Here is a 13,219-nt window from a genome sequence, read left to right as displayed (position 1 = left end):
ACATTTCTCCGTTGTTTGCTGCAAATATTTTCCTGTATCAACGCCTCAGAGCTCCTTGATATAAACACTATATATTTTTTTTTCTTCTTCTTTCTTTCGAAATATTGATACAGTTATAGTAATTTTATCTATTTTGTAAAACATATCATTGTGTGTGTGCTCTATTCAAATACTGTATATTATTTTGGGTTGAACCATGATATTGGTATGTCTGTGCATGGTTGGAGGTGTATGTATGTGGTTGAATATGTGCATGTGGATGAGTTAGTGTGCGGTACACGCGCGCGTGTATTGTGTAGTTATTTGAGTTTGTTTGAAGAATATGAGGTATTCATCAATATCATATGAGCTCCCTCGTGGAGTCGTAATGAGCTCCTTATGAGCTTCCTCGTGGGAGACTTTATGAGCTCCTTTGTGGAGACTTTATGAGCTCCCTCGTGGAGATGGTATGAGCTCCCTCGTGGATACTTGGTATACATTTAATGTTCTTGTTTATATCTCTTTAAGATATATAATGTTGTGTTTTATGTTATAAGTGCTGTCTGGGGCAAATTATTTGTATAGGGCCCCATTTCTCTCTCTCTCTCTCTTCTTTCGTTCTTTAAAACAAACAAAAGTAAGATGTACTGCTCTTAAAATAAGCTGGAATTATTACAGCTTGAAGGCATCAGGTTAATAGACAAGACCGAGAATGATGAGTTGAAAAACTTTACTAAAACCTCATCTGTTTGTCAATGTGTATCACAAGCATTGTATTAATAGACATGTTCATGAATGTGTAAATGCCAGAATTTGGTTGTGTTCACTCAGATTGCAAATTGCAAAGCAAAAGAGCATTAATGCTGCACAAAGTCTGAAAAACAATTCCATTTGTATCTAAATTGTGGTAGACAAGTGAGCATAACAAAAGTCACATCGATTCATCAGCATCAATCATACACAGATGTATCAATTCTCGCTATCGCCAATGACGTAAAAAGTACCCGGATGTGGCTTTTTCGTCAAGATTTAGTGCACGTCCGGGACTCGGGGCACTTCCGTTGCGGGGCATATTTTGCACAGCGCTAGCGTGCACGTACGTGTACCTTACCTAGTGCCGCGCCGGCCACGGATAGGCGGCTGTACCCGAGCCAGCCAGGCCTGTGTTACATACTGTAGCTATAGCCCCGGCATTGCCCTAGGCCTTGCATGCAGCGCATGCATACAAGCTAGACATACCGGTACTGCTTGATCATTGCGATCGACTTTCACATCAGTCATCTCTGCATACGCTGAAAATAATACTGGAAAATATTCACCCACCTGGATATCGTCATGGAATGCCCTTTTTTTTTTTTTTGTTCTCTGTCGAAGTGCCACGAACGCAATCGGGAACGAATCGTGATTTCGAACTTATCCTGTCTCCGAAGCAATTTCTTCCAAGCAAGTAATGATACCCAGCCCAGTCGCTGTATAAGTATTTTAAAAACTGTGCTTCGCACAGCGTCTGGTCGGGCTACCAAGCAAGTTGCACGCGCTGTGGAGTCACCCGGAAACTCCACCCATGTCACATCTCGCATGCCAGGGATATTTCTGTAGATTTGTTCGTTTATTGTCGTGCGACCAACACATGGCAGCTTCGCAGTAATGAACCATATAGTCGTATTTACAGCAATTTCTCTGGAATGGAGGAATTTCAAATCATATAATAGCTAAAATTCAAGTCGAGGAAACAGTAAGTACACGTGAGATTCAGTCAGTTGTATATATGTAAAGAGCATTAGTCGCGTATCATGCGCGTACGAACAAAAGTGACTTGGCTCCCGAACTATCCCATAATGCACCGTAAATGGCGCTTAAATCAACATCCGGGTACTTTTTACGTCATTGGCGATAGTGAGAATTGACATGAGGAGGCCTTATTTCATAGAGCAGTGATTATCACTCCAATGCTTATTGACAAGCAGAAGGTCAGTTATTTTATGCAAAGTCTGTGAAGAGAGCATTGTTGTATGTTTCTCAATAAAAGTTAATCTGATGAAGGGAACTGAGCAGAATGTGTCTAGTTTGTCTGTTATAGATTTGCCATTATCATTAAAGTCAACAAACTCATTTCAACATTTTATGATGCTTTATGTACCTGTGATCATGTAGCATATAGTTACATTTTAAAGTCAAAACTAGTTGCAGACCAATTCTGTTCTTGTCTTGGACAACATAAGTGAGACATACTCCTCATGCAAAATGGTAATCATATTTATCATATTTGTGTATTCCACAGAGATTCCTGGGAAAACACAAGGGGTGGTTACAGGCAAGGGAGAGGTAAGTTTATACTTTACTGTAGTCTATATCATATAATCTCTTGAGTTGATGGTATGGAAGGGAGATTTAATTTTTATGACATATGTTTCTTGTAAGAGTGCAGTTGCAGTAAAGAAGAAATAGATATTACTTTTGATGTGTCCACAGTGGATATCCAAGAGTTTGGTTCAACAAAGAGTAGAGTGAGAAATCAATGAGAAACAACAGTGGTAAGATTTGGGAAATATTGATTTCCTATGTAATAATTTAGTAGTTATGAACAAACAGGGTAAATTTGTATTTACCCTTTCTCAAGTTTTGGAGTTGCAGTAAATTCCGCCAACTGTATTGTCTTCTGATACCATGAATACAGTACACTCACATACACAAACACGCAATAAAGCAATATCAGTACTTACAAGATATATCAATAGAAGATGTTTTTATGCCTCCGCCACGAAGTGGTGCCGGAGGCATCATGTTTTCGGGTTGTCCGCCCTTCCGTCCCTCCTTCTGTCCGTCCGTACCTCCGTCCGTTCTTCTGTCTGTCCGTAATGAATTTTGTGGACAGCGTAACTAAAAAACCTTTTGAGGTATCCTGATGAAACTTGGCATGTATGTGTATAAGGGGGTGAAGTTGTGCCTAGCAACTTTTGGGTGCACATGCTCAAGGTCAAAGGTCAAAAGGTCAAGGTCAAAGGCTGAAAATTTCACTATTTCCCCCATATCGATGCAATGCCTGAAGATATTTTCTTGAAACTTAGTGTATACATAGTCTAGCAGCCAGAAAAGGTCCCCGTGCACCCCCCCCCCCCCCAAAAGCAAAATTCTACGATATGTTCGAAGATCGTCAGAACCTGTATTTTGCGAATCCGGTTGAAAAAGGAAGTTGCGCGTGCGTCTAATTTGCATATTTCTAAGATGGCCGCCGCCCGTTGCTAGGAGACGGATTATTTTTTAATAGCTTTAGTTAAGAATATCAAATTACCATAAAAATGGTATCATATTACAGAAAATTAAATTTCCTACAAGTTGATACCCCGTTTTATGGAATAAATAGTTGTTGACATGAAATACTAAGGAAGGAATTATTCTTTTGTACATTTTTCCCAAGAAATATGGAATTCAGCAATGTTTTTTTTTCATACATTTAATATCTGTTTACAAATAACATTGGAATTTTCCTTAGGTTGAACCCCATAAATAAGTATTATTATGTGAAAGCGGGTATTCAATACACAAATTCCTTTAAAATTTACACGACATTAAGGGGAAAAGGTTCAATACGGCTATACAGAAATTTACGGGTAATGTCGACGTCCGTACTTGCGTAACGCGTGTAATAATATAATAATTATTGCAAGTATTAGACCTTATCACCTCTTACATGCAAAATGTTGATTAAATATCATTTAATCTTGTGGAATATGAAAGAGAATTAAATTCCTTATTCGCTATCACCTTTGATCCACTCAGCTTCACTTTTAGTTTACGTCTTTTTCATCAAATAGAGTGAAGGCCTTACGAGAGGTGTAATTTCATGACGGCCGAAACAGGCTTGCCTGGATATGGGTTTTCAACATATTGATATTAATCAAACTTCTCTTCATCAAATCTTATTCATCTGATCATCTTCACACACATACTCACACCTTCAGTATCACACACAGGCATTCATACAGGGGAAATGAATAAGCTCAGTCGTGAATTTCGTGAATGTATTGAATACGCCATTAATGCATTTATGGAACATCAAACTCGAATGCTTTATTTAGATGTCGAAATAAGAGATACATGTATACCGCACAAGGGAAATAATTCTCACCATGCTCTAACATGAAATCAATTTATCTTTATATGATAAGATCGTACACACGTGTTCTCATTCTTTGGTGGTTCGCCAGGTGGTTTTTAGATATATTGCTCATACGTTTATTATTGCCAAGAAACTAATAGATAAATTACAAATACGAAGGAATGGCATTGATAAAAACCGATAGTTGCAAGTCAAATCCAGTCGCTTTCAAATTCTGTTTTTTCTTATATAAAAAATGATTTCATGCTCTTAATTTTATTACATGGGTTGATTTAAATGCAATACAATGTAAACTTGGTTGTTAAATCCATTAGGGGTGACTAATAATCAATATTATACAAAAATGAGAGAGAGAGAAAATGTTCTGGTTAAGTAGACCTTAGTGCATGGATCTATATAAAACATGAGGGAAATGTCAGAGGGAACATTAACCATGCATGCATGTATGTATGTGTGTATGTATGTACGTAACATCCACTGTGTGTATATTATATATATATATATAGTGCGAGAGATAGTTCCCTTCCCAAACATGCGCGGTGCCTCATTGTTGGTTGCATACTAAAAGAAATTAGACTGAGGCAGACGTTGCTCTCGATCTTGAGTCTCCCTTTCATTCAGTCAAGCTTTCGGCCAGTCATCAGGCCTTCCTCAGGATCTACCAACAGAATAGTTATTATCTGAATAACCTGATGTGTCATAATATGTAAATTAAAATTAAGCATTTCATTTAACTCTAACTCTAATAAGAGGTATGTAGGAGGCCCGTAGGATTTTTTGAACGTGTTAGGGGGGGGGGGGGGAGGGGTTCCGTACATAATTTGAGAAAACGGACCTTGGATGTATGTGAAGATGTCGGACTACTTTTTCACTATAACAAATATGGAATGTCTTACCACTGATGTATACAATTCAAATGTTTGTCATTACTATGTCAAAGAATAATACCTGATAAAATAATGTCCGCGAGTGAGCAAGCGCTTCAGAAATTGATTATTTTCATGTCACACACAGAACTATGGCATTTCGTTTCTAACTTACAACAGTAAGTATCTCATTATAGGTAGATACATTTCTTTTGAATGTCTCAAACCGTTAGCACTTAACCGTGCATAAGATAATCAATGCACGTTTAGGTTATATCATCGTTTTCCATCATCAGAGCATCGTCAACAAGGACGCCGGAAGCTTTTAAATGCCCTATAAATGCGACTTTTGTACTCTTGTTTTTACAAAAAGTCCCTATCGTGGCAGGAGGGTATCCCCTCCCACACCCTAACCCCACACGGTTGCTTCGCTCCCTCGCCGAGGATCTCACACTGTAACATAATGTACCCCCCTATTATATAATCGTATAGTCCTTCGCACTAATTATTTTTCACTATATTAAAATTTTTCCTAAAAATTTGCTTTTAAATGCTCTATAAACGCGACTTTTGTCCTCTGTTTTCACAAAAAATCCCTACCCTGGGAGGGGGTATTCCCCCTCTCACACCCTCCCCCGCTCGGTCGCTTGGCTCCCTCGCCGAAGATCTCAAACCGTCACATAAATGTACTCCCGTATGTTATAATCATAGTCCTTTGCACTAATTTTTTTCCACTATGTTTAATTTCCTAGAAATTTGCTTTTAAATGCTCTATAAACGCGACTTTTGTACTCTGTTTTTACAAAAAGTCCCTACGATGGGAGGTGGTATCCCTCTTCCCACACCCTACCTGTACTGAATTCAGTGTTTCTGGGGAAAAATGTGAAAAAAACATAATTCCTTCCTTAATATTTCCTCACAACAACTATTTATCCCATAAAATGGGGTACCAACTTGTAGGAAATTCAATTTTCTTAGATATATGTGACCCTGCACCTCAAAACAAACAAAAAGTCGCCAGACATGAATTTTTAGTTAAGACCATATTCTGAAAGAGCAGACTTTAAGCTTTAAAAAGATGTATAACTCAAACCAAATTGACTCTCCTAACCTATCTAAATATTGGAAAGAAAGCACAAACCCAGGAAAAGTGTGAACTGAGAAAAGAGGCTCTGCAGTACAGTGTCTATTCAAGCGCTTAATCTTTACCAAACCGTGCTGGCTGTGCGATGAATGGGACAAAAAAGAGGAAGTAAACCACCAGAGTAACAACAATGAAGGGATTATCAGATTAAACTGAAATTAAGCATGCCTCATTAACACATTCTGTCCATAATTAATGCCAACTTTCAAAGCAGTAGCATCGTCCTTTCAAAAGTTATTAGAGTTGAAAGTGAAGAGTGTGGACAAGGTTTTTCAGAAATGAAAAAAGAATTCTAAAGGCACACCTAATCACACTATTCTACCAAAAATGTTCGAGATAAACTGCTAAAAAAACACACTTTCCTGTCCGTTTTATGATACCAAATTTTAGCATAATGTAAAAGAAGACCCGCTCTTTCAGAAAATATGAAAAAGTCAAGTTCGGTTAGGTTGACCCATTTCACTTATTTTCAGTCCTCACTCAAAATCAGTGTGTGCGACTTTATGTTCGTTTTGAGGTGCACGGTCACATATCATTTTTATGGTAATTGGATATTTTTAAATAAAGTTATTCAAAAATAATCCATCTCCTAGCAACAGGCGGCGGCCATCTTAGGAATATGCAAATTAGACGCACACGCAACCTTTTTTTCCGCTGGCGACAACCGGATTTGCAAAATACAGGTTCTGACGATCTTCGAACATATCGAAGTTGGGGTTTTTTTTTGGGGGGGGGGGCACGGGGACCCTTTCTGAGTATTTATGATGTAACTCAATATCGGCCGACATGAACTACACAGATACTTCCCTTCATTTTGTTATGAAAAAAAAAAATAAGATAGCCGTGGTTCATTTTAGACTCTGAAAGGCTATTTAGCAAGTTCTGTATTTCTTAGAGTTTTTAGCATAAGATTCTTTTTTTTTTCACTTTAATCTTCCAATAAGAGAAAACTGTCATGTCTAACTTTTTTTTAAAACTTTTTAATGTCATATAAGTTGTGATTAATTCTATGTTCTTGGAGGGAATTCAAAAAGACAAGAAACTGTTGATATGGGGAGCTGAATGGATTGAGTTTGGTAACACAGAATAGAAAAAACATTTTTATTTCATATAAGGAATAGAAAGTGTAATTTTTCTTTCTTACTTCGCTGATTTCGACGAGATTTGATCAAGAGATAGCAGTGATCATCAACAAACCCCACAAACAGAACATACGCAATTACGCGCGGAGACATTATAACCCTTAAATATTGCTGTAAAACCTATTGAACCATATCCCCTTTGATTTCGTGTAACTTTGAAAGGAATTGCTGTGTTGGAAAGCCGTTTTCACATGATAATAGTGATGTTTGGGGGATAATTTTAGGAAAATTCAAACGTTATTTTGAAATGCATATTAAATGTATGGAAGAGGACTTTATTACCAAATTCCTTTTTTTTGGGGGGAAAAATGTGAAAAAACATAATTCCTTCCTTAATATTTCATGACAACAACTATTTATCCCATCAAATGGGGTATCAACTTGTAGGAATTTTAATTCTCTTCAAAATGATACCATTTTTATGGTAATTTGATATTCTTAACTAAAGTTATTCAAAAATAATCCATCTCCTAGCAACAGGCGGCGGCCATCTTAGAAATATGCAAATTAGACGCCCTCGCAACCTTTTTTCCGCTGGCGAGAACCGGATTCGGAAAAAATAAGTTCTGACGATCTTCGGACATATCGTAGAATTTTGTTTTAGGGAGGGTGCACGGGGACCCTTTCTGGCTGCTAGACTAACATGTATTACCCAATTAAAGTTCTGTGGTGAAAGTTTGGGGTCATGAGGTCAAAGGTCAAAAGGTCAAGTAAAATTGTTTACATTTCACTTTTTTCTCTGTATCTTGGAAATTGTTCAAGGTATCTTCATGGAACATAGTATATATGCATGTACTCACTGGCAATGATTATCTAGGGAATTTGGGGTTCATGGGTCAAAGATCAGGGGTCAAAGGTCAAGGGCAACACTTCAAAATTTTACTTTTTCCCTCATATTCATGCAATGCCAGCAGGATTGTTATTATTTTTTAAACTTGGTGTATGCATGTATAACCCAATAGAGATTCTCTGGGAAGGTGGGGGGGGGGGGGGGGGGTTTGCCAAAAAGGTCAAAGGTCAAAAGGTCAAAGATCGAGTGTAAGTGCTGAAATTACTTCTTCCTCCATATTTTGAAGTGGCTCAAGTTATCTTGAAACTTAGTACATATTTATATATGTTCTGCCTGACATTGATTCTCTTATGAATTTAAGGGTCAAAGGCCAGATGAAAATGGTAACAATTTACTATTCAATACAGAAATTGCACTTTTTCTCCATACCTTGAAAATTACTCAATGCATAAACTTATGAAAGGGTCAAAGTTAAGTTAAAGTCCTTAAATCCCCAAATACATGCTGTCCTATGCATCCAATTAAATCTAGGTCAAGGAAGGTGAACATTCAACACATTTGTGACAAACATGTTATTTTAATATTTTGCCAATTTTATGAAAATGTAATCACACATTGTCTACATGTACTATAGACCTATTAGGAGAATCATGCATTATGGCGGAGGCATACCAGTCGCCATAGCGACATGTCTAGTTGAAATATTGAATTAAGCTCTTGTTGGTAAATGGTAGGAGAGGGGCAAGTAAGTGTAGCTGCTTGGGAAAATCATGCAACATTCTTGGATATTGCAAATGTTGTTGGATTCAGGATTAGCTCTACTTCATTGTCAAGCTTGTTTACCCTGTCCATCATTACAGGAAATCATTACAGAGGAGGAGGAGGAGGCCCACAGCGAGGTCACAGAGGTCGAGGAGGATATCGTGGGAGGGGAAGGGGTCGTGACTTTTACCATCCCAGTGACAAAAGTTCTGGTGGTCCAATGCCAAAAGAAGACAAACGTGTGGATCCATTGTCTGGTCCAATTGGTCAGTGGCAGGCACCAGCAGCTGGGGAGAACTGGGAGATGGAGATATCACCCAAGAGCAAAACAGAGAGTTGGCTGGCCTCCACGAACTCTGACAAACCTGGCAAGGCCCTCGGTCTGGCCATTGGACAGTGGGAACCACCAGTCCCTGTGGGGGATGACAGTGAAATTCCTGAAGAGGTGCAGCCACCTCCGGAGAGCACCGTGCGAAGAGTGGCAGACGGAGGGGTTGATCAGTGGCCTGCATCGACTGGCCAGGTCTGGAATGGAACCAGCTGGCCGGTAGACAAGCCTAAGTCTGAGAAGGAGAATGAATTGCGGTTAGATCACCTGCCTGAACCACCAGGACACTCCAGTCCCACCTCTCCAAGGAGCCTCGGCAGTCTTCCCACACCCACCATGACAGACTGGGCCACATGTGAGGATAGCGGGGAGGCAGATTTCGGTATGTGGTCAGCCCCTCAGCAGGAGGCTACCTTCTCTTATGATTATCCCCCAGAGGCCGACAGGAGCATGCGGACAGACAAAAGGGGTGGTGATGCGGATGCTGTTGGTAGTAATGGTGGAGGCGAGGAAACTGCTGCAGAATCATCCACTAAGGATGTACCGAAAGTTGAAGCGCTTTCCTTAGAGCAGGAAAGGTCGAATGCAGGAGAGGGAACAACCCATACTCAGTTGGACAGTCCAGAATGTGTGTCTGCCATTGTGGAGGAATGCGAGGATACCGAAGCAGATCAGGCCAAGAGTGGACCAGCCAGCGTTCTGGCAACAGAGGAAAGAACTGATCTGGAGACAAATGTCTCTGTAGAGGAAGCCCCTCAGCAGGAAAGTCCCGAGTCTGATGCAGCTGAGATTGCGGCACACCAGGAAGCACCAACACCAGACAGTGCTCCAGATTCTTCCCATGATGCACCTGAAGCCGAAGCAGCTGAAGATGATGGGAAGGGCAGTGTTACAGGAACCTCCAATACCAGAGAGGAATAAAGGATACCAGCTTGCCAACTGAGGACTTGATTTGCAGGGCATGGCATAGGAAAGTGGAGTTTATGTGTCTTGGTCTTCCAGATGTGAACAGGAAAAAAAACAGCTAAAGTATTGGTTTTTGCTTGAATTGATCATAGCATGAGAGGAATTATGTGTGCACATTCGAAGGAGACAATTGCATGACTGCATGAATACTAACAAAACATTTACCAAAATACACTTATGCATGCTGCCATGTGCGGGAAAGAAAACCAGAATTGGCATTTGAAAGGGAAAGAACTTGCAATGATGAACAGGAAGAAATCGTGTAGTTCTTAATCACGCTATGATATGACGTGATTACAACCATGAAGAGTGCGGAAGAGAAGAGGAATGTTGCCTTGTTGACAATGATGACACCAGTATCATTGAAAAAGTAGTGAGGTTGACTTCATGCCAGAATCTCGCCTCGGCAGAGAGACCCTGCCATCCAAACCCAAAGCTGTTGTCGCTGTTGTCTGCCAGTTACAGTTGCCCTTTTACCATTGCTGGCTTTTAGAGCTCCTCCTTTCTCCAAGCCATTGCTTCTCTTTGTGAAGTATCAAATACATGAAGGCTTAGATTTATGTGTATAGGTTGTAGCAATGGCACTGGTGGTATATCTTCAGAATATATCCTATGTTTTCTGTGAGCACAACATACAAGTATCTATTTTTGTGTGTAATTTTCTAATATGCTTTGCGCTTTGTGTGCGGATACAGTGACACTCATTTTGAATTGACATTTAGATTTCTTTCATTTTTTTGTTTTCGTTTGTGTTTTAAGCATTGTATCCTTTTAATCAGGATATATGCTGTTTCCAAAAAACTTACCTAAAATCAGTTATGTACATAAATTGTGAAAGGCTTGTGAGAAAATGGTCTTATAAAGCCTGGAACATGCTAACACATGTGAATGCCAAGCTGTGATTGTAAAACCATGACACCAGAATTTGCAAGCTACTAAGCTGGCATACACAAAATTGCATAGCCTGACAATTAATCTATGAATTTGCTATGTAATCGATGTCAGATAGTCAACAAGTGTATTGGTCAGAAAAAGTAATTTGGGGATGGAGTGAGCAATTGAGGAAGGAACTGTGATTTACATAGACCAAACGGTCATTTGCAATTTACGTTGAGTTTGATATGTAAGGAGAGTTCATATTTTTCATTTTGATATTTTTGGTCAGGCAATAACAGAATCACAGACAGAATAGAGGATAAATGTGTACATAAAAAAATGTTGTCATCTGAGTACAAATTGATTTATGAGGCCAAGTTTGAGTTCAAGAATGAGGCAATATATGCCCAATTACACATATCAGATATATATATATATATATATATATATATATATATATATATATATATATATATATGTGTGTGTGTATATTGTGCCTCTTAGTAAATGGTAGTGTAAGGTTTACAGAGTCTGCATTTTTACTTGATGTGTCTTGTATTTTCCTTTTGCAATCTAACGATGATTGTGACTCTGATGAATATAACACTGTACATATATTTTTCACAGATGTCAGCATGAAGGTCTTGCTGGTTCTTGTATGAAATGACATGTATCAGATGCCAGTGTGAATGTGTGGTTTTATTGTCTGCATACTATAATTTGGTATAGATTGTTACTGAGAGCTTGTAGACTACTGTATAAATGAATTCGTAAACTGATTTGAATAAATCATGCTGGACAGAGTTGAGAAGTTGGTGGGCATTTACTACATTTTTCTTTTTACAAGTGTCAATGGACTTTATATTTTAGTGGAGTACAAGATTTGCCATTTGCAAATGTCACAGCAACCACTACCTAATTACCAGTGAGCATAGCTCAATCTTGAATTTCTATAGTAACATATACATTGGCATATTATAATATACAGTGCACTCCCGATATAACGAACTCCTCGGTACCGGCAGTTTTCTTTCGTTATAACGAAATTTTGTTATAATCGAACAAATACAGTACGAATACACAAACCTTGTGTATGTTGTATTATATATATTGTGTATTGAATACTCATATGCTGGAAAGCTATGCCAGATGGCCTGCTATCTCATTAATTTTGTTCAAATGTTACCTTGACAGAAAGCATAAGATTGTTTGCACTTTCATGCCCAGTTTGAAAACACATACATGTATAAAATGTGAGGGTTTAGGATTCTGTTGCAGTTCATCAATCCAAACTTCATTATTACTTGAGTTTGTTACACCAAACAGTCCTTATTCCAAAGGCTCCCTATTCCAAAGGTTCACCATTCCCAGGATTCCTTATTCTGAAGGTTCCTTAATCCGAAAGTGAAATTAAGTTTGTTATTCTGAAGCTTTGTTCTTCTGAAGATTTGTTTTTCTGAAAGCTTGTAATTCCAGAAATGAGATAAGGTTTGTTGTTCCGAAGGTTCATTGTTCCAAAGGTTTGTCAGTCCGAAAGAAAATGAAATAAGGTTTGTTAGTCCGAAGGTTTGTTAATCCAAAAATGAGAAAGGTTCGTTATTGCGAAGGTTACCTTATCTGAAGAAGATCTAAGGTTTGCAATTCCAACCTTTTGTAAGTACTCACCTTTCTCTCTCTATCTCTTAGATTAACGAACTTTATTTCATGTCCGATTAAACGATCATATGGAATAACGAAGATTCCTATCATTTTCGGATTGACAAACTTTCGTAATAAGAACCTTATTTCATTCTTGGATTAAAGAACTTAACGAATAACGCAACAATGTTTGTAATAATGAACCTTATTTCATTTTCGAATTAATGAGCATCTAGGTACATGTATGTCAGAATTTGTGTATTTCGTAATAATAAACCGTATTTCATTTCGGATTTACATAATATCAAAATAACCTAATTTCTTCTCAGAAACATTGCGTCATGCACGGAGCGAATGCAGAGTGATTTCAAGCGTCCGCTCATGCTGACACTCTGTAAATGTATGTTGAGCTTCTTTTCTTTCTTTTTTTAAGCGATGTGCATTTTGTTATAACAAAGCATATTTCTTTTGTTTTTCTTTGTCAATGGCACTCTGAAAAGATTTCATTATCGAAAATGTCGCCATAACCGTGTTCGTTATAAGTGAATTTTGTACCATAGACTGTAATGATGATGATATTAGGACCGGAACTTTTCCTTTGTTATAAC

General features: G+C 38.4%; 1 protein-coding gene across 1 annotated transcript in view; it reads left to right on the top strand.

Annotated features, from left to right (window-relative positions):
* LOC139722847 (uncharacterized) overlaps nucleotides 1-11,341 on the top strand; it is a 56,075-nt gene extending 44,734 nt beyond the window's left edge. The window contains exons 12-13 of the mRNA XM_071634133.1: nucleotides 2,261-2,304; nucleotides 8,902-11,341. Of these exons, the coding sequence (XP_071490234.1) occupies nucleotides 2,261-2,304; nucleotides 8,902-10,052 (1,195 nt within the window). The 3' untranslated portion in view covers nucleotides 10,053-11,341. The remainder of the gene's footprint in view (nucleotides 1-2,260; nucleotides 2,305-8,901) is intronic.
* Nucleotides 11,342-13,219: the final 1,878 nt, after the last annotated feature.

Source organism: Diadema antillarum, unplaced genomic scaffold, assembly GCF_040938485.1.
Source record: "Diadema antillarum isolate AM-2024a unplaced genomic scaffold, OU_Dant_1.0 scf00000173, whole genome shotgun sequence".
NCBI lineage: Eukaryota > Metazoa > Echinodermata > Echinoidea > Diadematoida > Diadematidae > Diadema > Diadema antillarum.
This window is presented reverse-complemented; position numbering and strand designations above follow the sequence as displayed.